Source organism: Sciurus vulgaris (assembly GCF_902686455.1).
Source record: "Sciurus vulgaris genome assembly, chromosome: 3".
Taxonomy (NCBI): domain Eukaryota; kingdom Metazoa; phylum Chordata; class Mammalia; order Rodentia; family Sciuridae; genus Sciurus; species Sciurus vulgaris.
Window position 1 is genome coordinate 40,429,281 of NC_136463.1, and position 16,268 is coordinate 40,445,548.

Genomic DNA, 16,268 nt, shown 5'->3' on the forward strand with positions numbered 1-16,268 from the left:
TGATTCATAGTGACTAGGATAAGGCTTAAAATATATTACACTGCATTTTCAATGAACACATGTTTTTCTAGGTTAACTGTAGTATTTGGGACTGAAATGGACCAACATATGTATGATTATGTCAAAATGAACCCCACTACTAGATATAAGTATAATGCACTAATAAAAGTATTTTAAAATAAGATATTTCTTGACTCAGTTTAAATGAATCAAGTCCTAAATTTTCTTTCACTTCTCTATTAAAGTCAACCCTAACTTGAATTTAATTTCTACACTGCTTTGCATACAGAGAGTTCCTGCTCTCATTCATCCCGACCAGCTCTATTGTATTTCCTTAAGGTCTTTCATATTGACTCCCCTACTCATCTTGACATTTATTTTGTCCTGCTGAAACAAATTATTCTCATTCATTCCTGTCCTTAACCTGATATTTCTCTTGAAGTTTTTTGGAGGTGCTATCTAATTCTTTCTTAATATCATGGCATACCTAAGAATGGTTCACACTGACTTTCTTTTCTAAGTCTCAATCCTACACATCAATATGTCTTGTTGATACACATGATTCCATTACAATATTCTGGTGATATATTTCTCTCTAGGATCTTTATCATTTTTATGTAGATTGGGGAGATGGTATGTGGAAAAAGCATGGGAGAAACAACTTTAAGAAGAAGAACATCTTACCTCTCCTTTAGCATTTGGAAAGGATGGATTACGGAATCTCTGGATCTTGGTTGATGTTTCAGGAGGGGTTGTAGCCATGCCTTTAGCTCTACGTTCAGAATTACCAACTTTAACTGAGCTTATATTGGGTGGTCTCCCAATGGTGTATTTTTCTTCTACAACAATAAAGACAAAGTTAAGAGTATGTAAAAATGTCTGTAATTTCAAATCAGTGAAAAGTGAGGGAGTCTTCAGATAGCTTACTGTTTCTCCTGGATTGCTGAGCAGTTTCCCACATGCCTTTTTGGTTAACTTTAGGAACATTCTAGAAGAAAATAATAGCTTTAAGGAAAAACAAGTATCACATTTGATTCTTACACGTATTATGCTAAAGTTACTTTTCCATAAATACTTCTGCAGAGTTTTATGTTATCATTAAAAATTAAATAATTCAATTAAGCAATCATGGTTATATACTACTACTTGAAAGGTGTAACATGGAAAAAACTTTCCACCGGGAGAAATAACTGGAAAATGATATTCTGAAGAGTAATATATAGCTTGAGAAGATATAATTAATACACCATAGATTGGGTCTAAATTTTTTCCATCTGAAGCCCTTGTCTACACTCACAGTTGGAGGATCTGTAAATATTCTGGCACCTTCTCTCATATTTATAACATTACTCACATTGTTTCCTTTGTATTTATGAAATATCCCAAAGAACATTTATCATATTCTATATACCCTAACATTAAAAGGGAATAGATATTTATACTATTATTTTAAAAGTTAATAGAATAAATTATTAGATATATTATGCACATGCTATTACCTGTAACACTTGGTTACAAATTCACTTCCCTATTAATTTATCCATTTGCAAAAATTTACAATTCCTCTTACATTATTCTAGATTTGCCTGGATCCATATATACATATATGTTTCGTAATCCCCAGTGGCACATGGTGATGCAGGAACTTAAAAAAATATTTAAATGAAAGCACAAGAAAAAGTTCTAAAATTGGACCAATGTGATTCTACAATATGTATAATCAGAAAAATAAGATTACACTTCATTTATGTATGCTCTATCAAAATGTACACATGCATTCCATTTTTGTGTACAATTAGAGCAAAAAATTAAAAAATAAAAAACAAATTGGTAATGTTAGAATGTGACACAAATGTACTTTGAGGAAATCTTTAAAAAAATCTAAAATGGAAAAAATACTGAAAGATTAACCACATAGATCTAGAGAGTACATGCTTCTAACTAATATTATTTTGGACAAAGCATGCATGTTTCAGTTAACAAAGAGTTGTAAATATATTATTACTGGAATGACTTAGAAAGCACATTGCAATTATTTGTAATGCCAATTTTGAGAAACATTAATTTTCAAATTTCCATAATTTATTTTATTTTTGTCTAAATTCAGAATTTCTATAGCAAGGATAACGAAGTATAAGGAGCTAAAATAAACTATGTCAAAGAAAAAATTTGTTATATTGTTTAGAATTTCAAATACTTAAAAATAAAATTCAAATTTGACCTTACCTTCTTTATCATGTAAGGTGATTACAAAAATGGAAGCATGAAGAATATTTAGATTAACTCTTGCCTCAATTTCAAGGATTAAGTTTGACTAGAAGTTACTATGTATTCTAAGAACATTTTAAATTTTATAGGTAAATACATAATTTTTAAATTAAATATTAAATTGTTTGTTATCTACTGATTCTATTAGTCTGGCCTTAAATTTACCTTCATTTGACCTATGCTACATTATAAAAGCAAAGAAAACATTATCACAAGAGAAATTTATATTTACACATACCAGAGACTGAATATTTTCTCTTCTATCAAGATTCTTTGTCCTTTTCTCTGATGTCATTTGTTGTGCTGACAAATATATATATTTAGTTAAAATAAACTACTTGAACAATCAGATAAAAGCAATAGTCTTTATAAGAAAATGTTGAAAAGAACAAAAATTAATAATAATAACATTTTACTTCCATTTTCCAATAAAGAATTTTCATTAAATTTATTCTTCAGCTGAATTTTTACTTCTTTAGCACATGCTTCTCATTGTCCAACCTTCAATAAAGTACTTGGAGGGACACTAGATGTCACCAGGTTCAAGGCATACAAGTTTCTCAAAGATGAATCCACACATTTATCCACTCAACATAAACAAACCCTCGCAAACAAAACATTAAAATACCCTAGACATACAAATTCATGCTGCGCACTATAATACATTTCATAATACATTTCAAACAATCCACTGAAAGTGTTGTTTGTAATTAATGAATTCCAAAATTAGGGTTACTTTCTACACCTTTATTTGTGAAAGCCCTGTTCCTTATATCTAGAATGTTTTTCAACCATTATTCTGATGCATTTTTTTTTTTTTTTTCTTTTAGACTCAGACTACTATGTCCAAAGTCCTTTTTCATTCTGGTTATCTTATCCTTGACAGACAGGTGTTTCTGTCATTGGGGTTATCTCAGTAGTTTATCACTTTTTCTACTATATATTTCCTCTCAAAATATTAGTCTTCTCAAATGAAATGAGCCAGATAGGAGACAGGTATGGCATGTTTGCTTTCACATGTGCAAACTAAGGCTAAAACCAAAATAAAAAAGTGGTGACCTGAAAATAGAAGAGGGACTAGGAGGTAATGGTCTGAAAGAGGTCATGAGAATTGGGAAAAAGGGAAGTGGTGAAAGTGTAGAAGATGGTTGGACATGAGCAATGTGTGAAAATACGTGCATGTGTGAAAATGTCACAGCAAATCCCAACAATTTTTACAACTAATATATATTAATAATTATTAAAAATAAAATTTTAAGTATTTTTCTTTTCATGTAAAGTTAAAAAAAAAAAAAAAAAAAACCTCAGTGCTAGTCTTCCTTGGAATTTTCCATGACAGAGAAAATACTAATAGATAGGGTAGAGGATGTAGGTCAAGGTTAGAGCACTTGACTTGCCAAAAACCCCCCAAAATAAATAAACACAACCACAGAAACAACAAAGAGGGCTGCCAGTTTTGGCTCAGTGATAGAATGCTTACATGGTATGAGCGAGGTCCTAGGTTCAATCCCAAGCACCAGAGATAATAATTTAAAAAGAAACTCAGCCATATTATAATAGCATAGACTGTTTAGAGACTCATCCCTCAAAGGAAGGGATTATTTTGACTCTTCTGTCTTACTCACAGTCTGGTTTTCTTTCCAATAACATGGTAAATATGAAAAACTGTGTGATGACAGTTTTATAAACTGCAACCTATTTTGATTTTCTTTTTCATAGTTTAATCTTTTGGGACCCAATCTACCTCAATGGTATAGTGAGTACTGTTAGGTCGGCATGATATTTTTCTCAACAGTCCTTGTTATGTGACAAATTTCTATAAAAGTCACTTTTTTTTAGCAAGTTAGCATATGTCTTCATATCTGATGATGATGCATAAAAAAGAAAACAAGGGCTGAAGATTTATCTCAGTTTAGGATACTTGCTTAGAATGAGCAAGGCCCTGGTACTGGAGAAAAAGGAAAAGGAAAGCAAAAGCAAGAACAAAAAACATTTTAAATGATTGTATTCAGTTACTTCGTAGTTTTAATATTTTAAACATGTCTAAAGATATACACTGTATTATTCTAAGTATATGATATTATTCTAGGCAAAGCAAAGACAGAATATAGACCAGTGGTCCCCAGGAGAGTGAAAGGGAGGAATAGGTGGAGAACAGAAGAGTGTGAGGGTCTTGAAACTCTTCCATATGTTATACTACATGGTAAATTCATGCCACTGTATAGTGGCCTAAATCCTCCCAATGTGTAATATCAAGAGTGAACCCTAATATAAACCATGAACTGTGGATGAGAATGATGTCTCAGTGAAAGCTCATCAGTTGAAATGTGTACTGTTCTTACATTGGGGATGATAATGGAGTGGGTAGGCATGTGTGGGAGACAAGGGGTATATTGGAAATTTCTGTGACTTCACCTCCATTTTGCTATGAGACAAAAACTTCTCAAAAAGATAAACTTGTTAGGGTTGGGAGTATAGTTCAGTAGTAGAGCACTTGTCAATCATGGATGAGACCCTGGATTTAATACCCAAGACAGGTCATTAATTAAAAAAATAGATATTCATTAACTCTACTGTTACCATATATTAGAGCATGATATAGTCACCTCAAGACTGGAGATAAAATAGGAAAGGATATGTGTATTAACTCCTAAATAGAATTTTAAAATACTTAAATTATTTAAATTATATCTTTGGGCAAGAAAATAATTGACAAATATTACCAAATATTTCATCTTTTTCAGTGACATAAGTCATTTTTATGGTAAAACATAAATATGTAATAATATTCATTTACTAACTGTAATCCACTTATTAAAAAATTAAATAGAAAATTCATTTTGATAAAAATTCAATCTTGTTATAGTGTGACTAGAAGAAAGATACAACATGTTAATTTTAAAAATCATTCTCACGTTCATACAAAGATATATAAATTATCAGAGAATAAGTAAATGAAAATTTTTGGACACTACTGTATTAGATTATAAATCTCTTACACTTAATATCTTAAATGTATCTGAATTAAAGACTATTAGGAAAAAAGAAAAATTATAAACACTAAAAATTTAGTCATTGATTACTTCTCTTTTTTAATCAAACCTTTCTTATTACTTTCATATCCAGGGTAGTGTCACCAAAAATAATATAGTATTAGGTCTTACCTGGATTTCTATTTCGAGAACTTGTATGACTCTGTTCTTCACCTTCAGAAATTACTTGCCTACTGCTGTTTATTAAAAATGTGATAAATTACTATTTTAATAATGAAATAAAAACATTTATCAAACATATAAATTGTTAAGTATATTTTATATAATATGAGTTTATAGCACAATTTTATCCAAGTGCTTAAAATTCATGAACTCAAAAACTTGTTTTATAATTAAAAAAGAAAGAAAGGTGAAATGGTTTCGAATATATGGCAAGACAACTCTATGTGAGCTTGGTTAGTTTTACATTATGGAAAGTATCCTGAATCCAGAGAAGGTCTGGAACCAAAAGCTGTTTTTCTTTCATAAGCTGTTTCTCTTAGGATCAAAATCTTCTCACATAAAATAAGAATTTTATGTTTCTAGTTCAAGAGTTTGTTAGGAAGATTAAAGAAGACAATAGAAAAACAGGCTGGGAGAAATTGTGAAGCAATAGAATAATTTGTTCTTTAGTGTTGAACTTTTTTGGAATTCCAAATAAACACAATTTGTGTTTTTTCTATAGTTCTAAAATTCAAATGCTATAGTTTTCAGAAAACATATGTCTCAAATTTTTCATTAGCTATTGAACTGTTTGTGGCTTGTACATCAGGGAGAATCAGCTACTTATTAATGTATAACTAAATATATTTGTTAGTATGTTATCTCACTAAATTAAATAGCATGATTTCCCCTTATTATTGAATTAATCTATTGCACCAAGTGCAGAAACTAATTAATAGTAGTATTCCTTCTCTGCCCTTGTTTCCATGTGATTTAGAAGACAAAACCCTATTTAAACATGGAGATTCATGAGGGGGGCTTAGCTCTCTTCAATCCAAATAATGTATTTTAGATTTAAAGAATAGTTTTATGGTTTCCTTATGAGATACAATTTGAATGCATTTTAAAAATCTGAGACACAGATGCAAGTAGCTTGGAAGATTGTCATTACTGTGGTCAAAATACCACCTGAGTGGACAAAGTTGGAAACAACCATGGGGAAGGGTAATCTAGGACCTTCCATAGCCTAAGAAAATTGGCTACAGAAGATATTAAAGGGGTCTTTGTGTATCTATCTGAGTAATGCCTTATACTATCACCAGGCTACAGGTTCACAACTGGATGTGTCAGAGAGACATTCAGGACATGGCAAAAAGTCTAATGTTTAAGCTGTCAGAGTTCTAGAAAAAGAAGAGAAGGAGGTGGGGCTAAAAAGTATTTGAAGAAGAATGGCTGAAAATTTCCAAAATTTTGTAAATGTCAAACCTATATATTTGAAAAGCTGATAAAACCCCCAAACAAAAAAATACCAATGAAATGCATATCAAGGCATAAGAAAATTAAACTTCTGAAAAGTAATAAAAAGTACTACAGAAGGTTAAGTTCAAAACTGAATCAAAAGTAAGCTAAGTTATATTTCATGAAACAAATCATTTAATATTTTAACTAATATGAGATCATAGGGCCAAGAAAATCAGATTAAAAGTAAGAAACACCAGTCAATATTATAAAGGAATATGAATACTTCTTCATACTGTTTGTTCTTTGTGTTACCCAGTTATTACTTTTATACCTAAATGATAGCTTATGCTGCTATTTTTCATTATATCCCAATAATTATGAGTTAGTTTTCTTCCTATGTTTAACTTCAATGATGGTACCCACTCTAGAACCCCACAAAACAAACTGTGATACCTTTCTTCCTTTACTGCATGAATAGTTTCTTTCTTCTCTATTAAAAATTCTACCACATCCTGTCTCTTGTGTTTTAGAGCAAATAATATCGGTGTGAGGCCATCCTATGAAACAATAAAATGATTTGTGATAAAGTACATATGTCTCAACTGAACTGAAAATCATATCAATGACCAGCTTAACAAAACATATCAAATAGAAAGTGAATGAATAGTAGTCTCTTCTCACACCACTGCATTTTCACATGTGCTGCTTGTTCTCTCTTTGAAATACCTCACTTCTGCCTAGAACCTTCCCTTGTGGACACCAGTCATCTCCCAAACTCACTCCAAACAGTTGCTGATTCCAAGGAGCTTTGGTTCTATCACAGCATTTACCTTGGTATTTTGGAGATATGTGATTTTTTCCTCATGTAAACCAAGGGCTTCTTGAGACCAAGAGTTATATCTGTTATCTCAATAACCCCAAACCTATGCACAGTAGTAAATGGTTGAAGCATTCTCATAGAAATAGTGAGTTAAATTATTAAATTATTATTACCTCAGGGTTTCTCAATATGGAATATTACTCAATTTCTGGAATATTTACCTTTCCAGAAGTATCACAATGCAATAGTAGTATTCCATCATTACCTCTTTGAGAAAGATTCCAAAACTGCATTACATGTCTCCTATTGGAGAAACCTCTTCAACTTTGTTTGATCATTATTTGACAATACTATTTTGTGTCACACCTTAACATTTGAGGAATTATAATTTCAGGGATACAGTTTTGAGAACTTTGCAATAATGTGGAAGTTTCTTCAACCTCAATGAATTTCTCTTCTACTTGTGCTGTCAGAACCCCGGATACCAATGTCAGGTCATTGTTTCAGGGTCATTAATGAAAAGAGGCCTGATTTACAATGAACTTGATTGATTATTACTAATGGTCCATGGGATTCCTCCTATTATAAGAAAAAAGGATTTTTATCTGAACTGTTAAAATGCTCACTACAATTATTTTAATCATTAATAATGAGAATCCTAAGACCCTAATGCACATATACAGTTCTTATGTTTTTATTCAGGCTCTACTTTAATTGCTACTTAGTTATTTTTTATTTTAGATAAAATATAAATCAAGAAATTAAAATGCAGTGGTTTTTTTTCAATACAATAAAAATTCTAATAATGATCAATATCAACTATTAGCAGAAAGAGAGCCACCACATTTTTTGTTGGTTGGTTGGTTGGTTGGTACTGGGGATTGAACCCAGGGTCATTGAAACCCTGAGACACATTCCTAGTCCTTTTATATTTTAGTCATTTAAAAAAAATGTAGTTGTTCTTTTTAGTTTTACATGACAGTAGAGTGCATTTTGACGTATCTTGCATACATAGAGTGTATCTTCCCATTCTTGTGGTTGTACTTGATGTGGAGTTACACTGGTCGTATATTCATATATGAACAAAGTTGTGTTCAATTCATTCTACTGTCTTTCCCATTTTGTGATTGGAAAGATACTAATTTTTTAAGGAACAATGCTGAGGAGGAAGATAACATTTGCAATATGCAAAACTCAACCAACTATGCCCATAATTAACTTAATAAGATTTATAGATATTCCAAAGGGAACTTCATTATATATAGAACATATAAAGAAAACATTTAAATGTACCAACTTCAAATTCTAAAATTCAATCCCATTTCTTAGAGATTAACATAAAATATGAACCATATTCTTACAAATTAATATAAGCTCTCTTGAAAATTCTGAAATCTTCATGGAAATACAGTAGAAATAGGAGTTGTACACTAAAATACTTATAAAAGAAAAGTAGATGATATGAGGAATACTAGGTGGGTTTCACAGCAAAAAGGAGAACACATATGGCTCCACATAACACAGTGTGGTGCACTGTGCAGAGATCCCCGTCCCAAATACATGTCCAAGCTTTACTAGATTTACCAAATCAGAATCTTCAGGAGAGAGCCTAGATTTGCAAATGGTGAAAAGTTGTTCCAGGTCAGTGTAACATACAACTTTAGTTGAGAACTTAGAAGCACATGATCATCTCATTTGCATGGTCAATTGCCTTTATCAAATGGGGATTTGACCAAAAGAAGGAAAGAGACAGTCATGTCCTGAAAACTCCACTTAATTTTCCTTTGTAGGGACAGAGGAGGGACTAGGCAAATTAAAAATGCAACTTATTATATAAGCTCTTTATCTCCCATCTCAGAGCAAGACATAATAGATTTGAGAGCAGAGTTGACATCCTTAGCTTAAGTGATTCTTTCTTCCAGAAAGTAAAAAGATATCAGTGAATTACTTGCTCTTCCCTCTTGTTTTACATTTAATTGCTACCTAATCAATATCAATCAGGTTTCATTAGAGTCCTCCTAAAACAGGTTTATGACAGAACAACTTTCTTTCTCAAATAAGAATTAATGAAGAGCATCTTATCTATAAACATAAACTAGAAATAGTTTTCCTCCACATTTTTATTGGTGCATTAGAGTTGTACATAAAAATTTGTTCAGATATTTTATCACATGTGGGGAGCCATCTCTACCTAACAGAATCAGATTAGGCTAAGCCTTATGACACAGAGGTCTGACTTTCCTAAACTGACAGATAAGGAAGTCTGTCCCAGCTTGCCAGGGGGTATGAGGTGCTGTGGGAGTAGTACCCTGTCTGCTTGTGTGATAGTCCCCCTAAGAAAATGGCTCCCCTAACTCCACCCTATCTTGTTCATCACAGAAGCAGCTCCTCCCATTCAGGCCCCTTTACCTGTGTGTCTATAATTAAAAGAGAGTTGGGTTATTCCATGTCGTTAGAGGCCAGAGATGGTATGTCCAGACCCATCAAGCCCCCCTCATTTAAAAGGAGTATTGACTCCTGTGGGTTTATTGATTAGATAAGTTTATGGGTAATTGGGTAATTGATTGATCTACAACCAACACCATCCTCCGGCAGTTAACCCTTTTCTCATCCACGCGAGATGTGGCTGAGAGACACCCACAATCGCATATTAGAAAATGCACATAATATATCAATATAATTTGGCAAATATCATTCCCTAGCATTTCCTCCTTTCTTCACTCCTCCCTCCCCATCTCTCTCCCCTGGGTCCCTTTCCTCTATTCTACTGGTCTCCTTGTGTGTTTGATGAATCACCCCCCACATTTCTTTTCTTTTTTCCTTTCTAGATTCCACATGAGAAAAAACATGACACTTGACCTTCTGAGTTTGACTTATTCTGTTTAACATTATGTTTTCAAATTCCATTCATTTTCCTGCAAAGGATATTTTTCCTTATGGCTGGGGAAAACTCCAATGTGTTTATACATCACATTATCTTTACCCATTTATCTGTCGATGGACACTTAAGTGGTTCCATAGTTTGGCTATTTTGAATTGTGTTCCTATAAACAGGTATGCATGTATCACCATGATAAGATAATTTTAATTTCTAGAATAAATATTGAGAAGTGGAATAGCTGGGTGATGTGGTGTTTCCATGCCTAAACTTTAAAGATACTCCCATATTTATGGAAATATATGTTTTTTTAAAAAAAACAACCAAGCTTCTCTTGTCATTTTCCCTCGATTATCTAATTTCCAAGTTGGCTGGCACATTTTTGATTGCTTTCCCTCTTCCTTTTTCCTTCTTATATCTTATCTCTGAGAGAGAAGTCAAATGTACTTTATCAAGAGCCGGATTTCCATTTGATGTTAATACTTTCTATTTTTAGTCTACTATCTTAAAACTTAAAGCAAATTATGCTTTCTTGTGTTGTTGAGAAAAATCTTGATGGAAAAAATAGTTGAACAAAGAAAAATTTTTGTTTAAATTTATAGTTTTCACAAATATTTTTATGAATGCAGAAAGGAACCTATGCCCCTCAATTCTTCTTAAAAGCCTCAGTATTTAAAGAAAAATCTTCAACAATAAATTTATTTTAATATATCTTAATTCAGGGAATTCTTGAGCTTCTAAAGTGGAAAATTGAACTTACGTATGCAACTATTAAATTATGCATTACAAATATTCTGAAAATAAAGCTTTGGTGGAACTATACCTTGTTTCTTGCTTCAATATCTGCATTGTGGGAAAGTAGTTTCGCTGTTATTGATATATTATTTGTATAGACAGCATGGTGAAGAGCAGTGAGGCCCCTCGCATCTACAACATTTGGATCTGCACCATGTTCCAAAAGAATAGTCACACATTCTTCTTGTTGATACTTTACAGCCTGTTGGTGTTGTAACAAGAAAATTAAGCATTTCAAACTTTCATCAATTAGATATATTTAAATCAGACAAATTCATTTTTTTCTAAGCTTGTATCTACCTTAATAAGAGCTGTGCACTTTTTGCTGTCACGAGCATTAATATTGCATTTCCTATCTACCAGGAGAGTTACAACTTCTGGACGTCCAGAGGAACAGGCCAAGTGAAGAGCAGTCCTATGAAGGCAAGAGGATTTGTTAGAAAATTTTAGTGCACCCTCTCAAAATATACAACTATTCATGCAATTGTAAATATTAAACACCTAAATTGTAAATATTAAATAACTAAAAGTAAATGTTTCATGTCTTCTGAAGAAAATACAATATTTAATAGTACCTTTACTATATTAATGAAGGTTTCTTTTCTTATTGTATGACTATATTAATGTGGGGTCTTTTCTTTCCTTTTCTTTTCTTTTTGCAGTGCTAGAGATGGAACCCAGTATCTCTCACAAACTAGGCAAACTAGGTCTATGGTTATAGCTCAAGCCCAGGGAAGCCTAATTGAAGAGTGTGGTCTTCTGATTTAGCTAAACTTGGGTCAGAATTTTACTGTAAGTTCTGCTACTTAAAAACAGATAGGTTTTTTCAAGGCTTTAATTTTCTTGTTAAAAAATGGGTTTTAAAAATAGTAGTTAACTCACAGGACACCACTGTGATGCTTTAACAAGTGTCTATGCTAAGTATTAAGAAGAGTTTGTAGTCTTCAATAACAGCCCAATAATCACTAGATTTTATAATTATTATGTTACTGCTACTTAACAAAACAACATCTGTTAAGTAAAACAACCCAATTATATCAATTTTTCAGTTATATCTTAAAGATTACATAGTTCAGTGAGTTTAAGATGCTATTCATGTTTTAACATCTTTAACATTGGAATACCACTTATCATTTGTGAGGTGTTAAAACTATACTAGGCAACATTTAAAAACTTTCATGAGAAAAAAATTAAGGTGCCTTACATAATCCGTGGTACCTTACATAAAATGAAATATGATAAAACTGACAAGTCTATAGCCGTCTAGACAGTTGGTTGGCATTTATGTACACATACAAACACACAGACCTCCTGTTCCCTAGGCCTGGGCCTAACCTGAAGGCACATTTGTGCCCCGGCCCCACCCCTTGACCTTGCCTCACAGGGCCTGTTACCTATTCTTCCAGTCAAGGTCATTCAGGCCACATTTTCCCAGAAGAAGGAACCGCTGGACTTTTGCAACCTTGCCAGCTTTGGCTGCATCGTGGATCTTCCCCATTTCCTTGACTGGGCGGTGGTACTTGGGCGAGGTGAAGCTACCCTGCCCTCTCCGGCGCAAATCCCTCACTGGCCCTGTGCTGGTAGGTAAAGGAGACCAGGGGCCAGGGCCCCTCAGGGCCCCTCAGGGCCCCTCAGTCCCTCCCGAAGCCAAAGATGACCTCAGAGCCTATTGTCTGAGGAGGCCCTTTCTCTCCACCCTCCTTGACTATTAGCCGCCGAGGTAAAAATCAAGATAGATCACTTCGTCCCCACAAGGGAAGCTCCGAAGCAGTCTTGCGTCTTATCGACTACAGACTAGTGGTTGCCATGCAACGCGGGTAAACACTAGTGAACGTACACAGCTTGGAGTTCCCGGCGGACGCTGCGCTCTGCCACGCGAACGCCTCCAGACCGAGGCCGCTCAGTGCGCATGTGCAGGGCCCTGTCCCTCACGGTTCTGCTCCAGAGCCGCTAGTAGGTCTACACCAGGCCTAGCTGGGGCTAGGACGGCTGCCCTGCCTTGGCAAACCTGGGTGAAAACTTGGAGACTAAACGGACTGCAAAGCGCTTTGGGGTGTGGGAAACCATTTTTCCTGCTGCGCTGTCCCTCACAGTAGGCTTCTGGTAACTCCAGGCCTCAGGCGTCATTGTGGAGCTAACTTCCCTTATCCCTAGAGGGGTGTCCACATCTGAATCCGTATTGCGGAGAGCGAGGTCTCTCGCCCTTCCGGAGTCAGGTTGTCCCTGCAAGGCTCCCGGGACGGTTGGAGACATCCTGTGGCTTCCACTAATCACTGTAGAAACTCTTCTCGGGGTGACTGAGAGGTGCACACCGCTTGTTTTGTTCCAAATAAAAAAGATGTTCAGTTACAGGCGGGTCCAGCTGGCTGCTGGGCTGGGATCTTACTGTCTGTTGGCTGCTGCCCCATCTTGGCAGCGGTGCGGGCGGGCAGGCGGGCAGCGGCGCTCAGTGCAAGGCCCTGGCATTCCTCTAGAGCAGAGATCTCCCTCTGCGTGCTCCTTCCTTGCTCCGCTGCTGGCGTTACTAGCTGATCAGTGCCTTCGGCCTCACATCCGGTTTGGGCTCTGTCTCCGCGCAGGTAGGAACTCCGCTGAACAGAACTTGCTGCTGAAATGCTCCTCCTGTTGCTGGTAATCATTTGTCCTCCATGTTGTTGTGCTGGTGTTGCTGTTGGTCTCCGTGAGTGCCCAGCCCGCAGGGAGGCTCCCCGCCTGGCGGGCGATTCCTCACCTTGGTTCCCAGCCAGTGCCCCTCCTGGTTCAGAGCGGGGTAGTTATTTTCAGACTACTAGAAGTCGCAGATGTCCCAGAGCAGTTTTTGTTTTTTTTCCCTCTTTCTTTCAGTTTCTGGCACTCTGCCTCTTTTCAGTTGTTTTGTGAAAACCAGATCAGATTCTGGAGTAGAAAGCAAGCAATCTCTGGAGTAGATTAGTTGCTCAGGCTTTTATTTAAACCAAAGTAATTTCAAGGCCCATCCACTGTACCACAGGCTTCATTTGATAAGATGGTTAAACAACTTTTTTTTCTTGATGAAACCTCCCGTAGGAAGTAAGTGGAGCATTTAAGAAAAATTTTTATCCAAACCGTAGGTCAGACGGGTGGCTTACTTTATAAAACACCCCTTTAAGACTTGAAGATAGAAAGTTAAAATTGCCTTTTCAGGAAAATGTTTGCAAATTCCACATCTGCTTTATGGGTGTTAGTCAAGTTTCTACTGATGTGAATAGGTTGGCAGAACAACTTATTAAAAACTATCAGACATATTAGATTTTAAACTTTTTCGCTTGCAGGTGAAGATAAGCACCAACTCAGGTAGTTACATGCATGTGACTTAAATGTCTTAATGGAAGGCAAGCTGTCCACATGATTTTCTTGTCTATTTGATAAATAATTATGTTAGAGACTTGTGGGTTGCTTTATCATTTACAGGCATTTTTCACAAGACCTTAATTATGTGTGATGATAGGAATTATAAGGAAACAGACTTAAAGAGGTGGTAGAATCATTTGGGAAAAGATACCCAAGACATGAAGGAGGGAAAGATGGTTGAATGCAGTTGTGTTAGGGTGAGGCCATAGCTCCTCCTTCTGTACTACTCACTTCTGTACATAATTGTGTGTGTGTGTGTGTGTGTGTGTGTGTGTGTGTGTGTGTGTGTATGTGTTACTTTTCCATTTGCAAAGTTCATGATGTCAGTACCAGACTGCCACCTCTCTGGAGGTTTCTGGATCATAACTGTGAACTTGTTCAGGGAGTGACCTCCACCTGTACAATACTGGGGAGAGCAACAGCAGGCCAGGCAGCCAGGTGGATGGGGCTGCTCATTGCCATCCCTCTGACAGCTTCCTCCCCTTCCCTTCACTCCTCATTGCCTTCTTTGATTCAGAATGTCTTATTATTTCTAGCAGTGGATCCTGGGCAATGGACACACGACAGATCTCTGGCATAACTGTAGCACATCTTCTTCAGGAAATATCCAGCACTGTGTCTCATCATCCGCTACTGGTGAGACTGACTTTTTGCACCACAAGGTTGTCCTTGGGTGTCTGTTTCCCAATTTAGACCTGGAAACAACATCTGATTTCTTTGCTAGACTTTCCCTCCTGTGGGCTCTGTACCCAGTAGTACTCAAGCATGTTACAAAAACCAAGTACCTGGAACCTCAGTATAAATAGAAGCTGTTAACATACTCATTTGGTAATTTATATGAGGAGGGTAGACAAGGAGTAGATAACTGTACTTTATGTTTCCAGCTTCCTGGGGGAGGAGACCGGGTGAAAGACCTAAGTCCTCTTGAAGTGAGCAGTGAGTCTTTTCTCTTGAGTGTGTGAGAAACATAGAATTTAAACCATCCTAGAGGTTGCATGGTGAGTTTGCATGGTGGGTTGGCAAATAAGTAAATGAAGTATTTATGAATGCCTGAGAAAGTGATGATAGTGCTGCTTGTCTCCAAAACCACACTTTCCCTGATGACTCCAGATGGGATTCTTCCTTCTCATTACTGACACCTTGTGGCGACAAGTGGCAACTGAGCCCCAAAGGGCAGGCTTTCTAAGGTTCTGGTCTTGGTGTCCACAGGCACTCTCCCCAAGTGGCATCTGGCCACATTGGGTTGGCATGGAATCTGGCACTCTTAGGCCTGGAAGGGGGGAAGTTTTGGCAGGCATGTTAAGTCTTTCTGGTGACTTTTGGAGGCAGCAGAGGAACTGCTAAATTGTGCTGCAAACCGTCTGCAGGAAGGAGAGCGATACTGTCCTGTGGCCTGCTACTGACCTGCGTTCTGTGCCTGCTGAGGTTGTAAATAGCTGTCACTTGGTGTTAGAAGCAGATCTCAAAGAAGCATTGTCATTATTTTAAACAGGAAAGTTCTTATCCCTTGTCGCCGCCCGTGGCAATTTGTTACGGCCTGCAGCAACAATTGCACGGGTATTCATCGGAGATGGACTGGAAACTGAGCTACTTCTACTATCTTTCTCTTTAGTGCTCTGCTTTCTTGCTTGTTTGCTTAGTCCCTAGCTTATAGAGGAAGTTTTAGAAAAAGAGAGAGAGAGGAGAGAGGCTTTGCATAAGA

At 36.0% G+C, this 16,268-nt stretch overlaps 2 protein-coding genes across 7 annotated transcripts in view; one reads left to right on the forward strand and one right to left on the reverse strand.

Moving 5' to 3' along the window:
- LOC306657885 (ankyrin repeat domain-containing protein 26-like) overlaps positions 1 to 12,974 on the reverse strand; it is a 34,674-nt gene extending 21,700 nt beyond the window's left edge. For both annotated transcript variants that reach the window (XM_079134344.1, XM_079134345.1), the window contains exons 1-8: positions 12,592 to 12,974; positions 11,498 to 11,612; positions 11,226 to 11,399; positions 7,158 to 7,261; positions 5,433 to 5,497; positions 2,507 to 2,571; positions 928 to 988; positions 685 to 839 (exon numbers count right to left, since the gene is read on the reverse strand). In XM_079134344.1, coding sequence (XP_078990470.1) covers positions 685 to 839; positions 928 to 988; positions 2,507 to 2,571; positions 5,433 to 5,497; positions 7,158 to 7,261; positions 11,226 to 11,399; positions 11,498 to 11,612; positions 12,592 to 12,695 — 843 coding nt within the window. In that variant the 5' untranslated portion in view covers positions 12,696 to 12,974. The remainder of the gene's footprint in view (positions 1 to 684; positions 840 to 927; positions 989 to 2,506; positions 2,572 to 5,432; positions 5,498 to 7,157; positions 7,262 to 11,225; positions 11,400 to 11,497; positions 11,613 to 12,591) is intronic.
- The window catches only part of LOC306657889 (uncharacterized protein), a 100,228-nt gene continuing 96,925 nt past the window's right edge, over positions 12,966 to 16,268 (forward strand). For 2 of the 5 annotated variants that reach the window (XR_013762910.1, XM_079134353.1), the window contains exon 1: positions 12,966 to 13,776. Coding sequence is in view for 1 of the 5 variants with exons in the window: in XM_079134353.1 (XP_078990479.1) it covers positions 13,536 to 13,776 (241 nt within the window). In the remaining 4 variants the exon portion in view is untranslated. Of the gene's footprint in view, positions 13,829 to 15,102; positions 15,203 to 16,268 lie in introns of all 5 variants that reach the window. The other 3 variants (XR_013762911.1, XR_013762912.1, XR_013762913.1) reach the window with 3 other exon arrangements.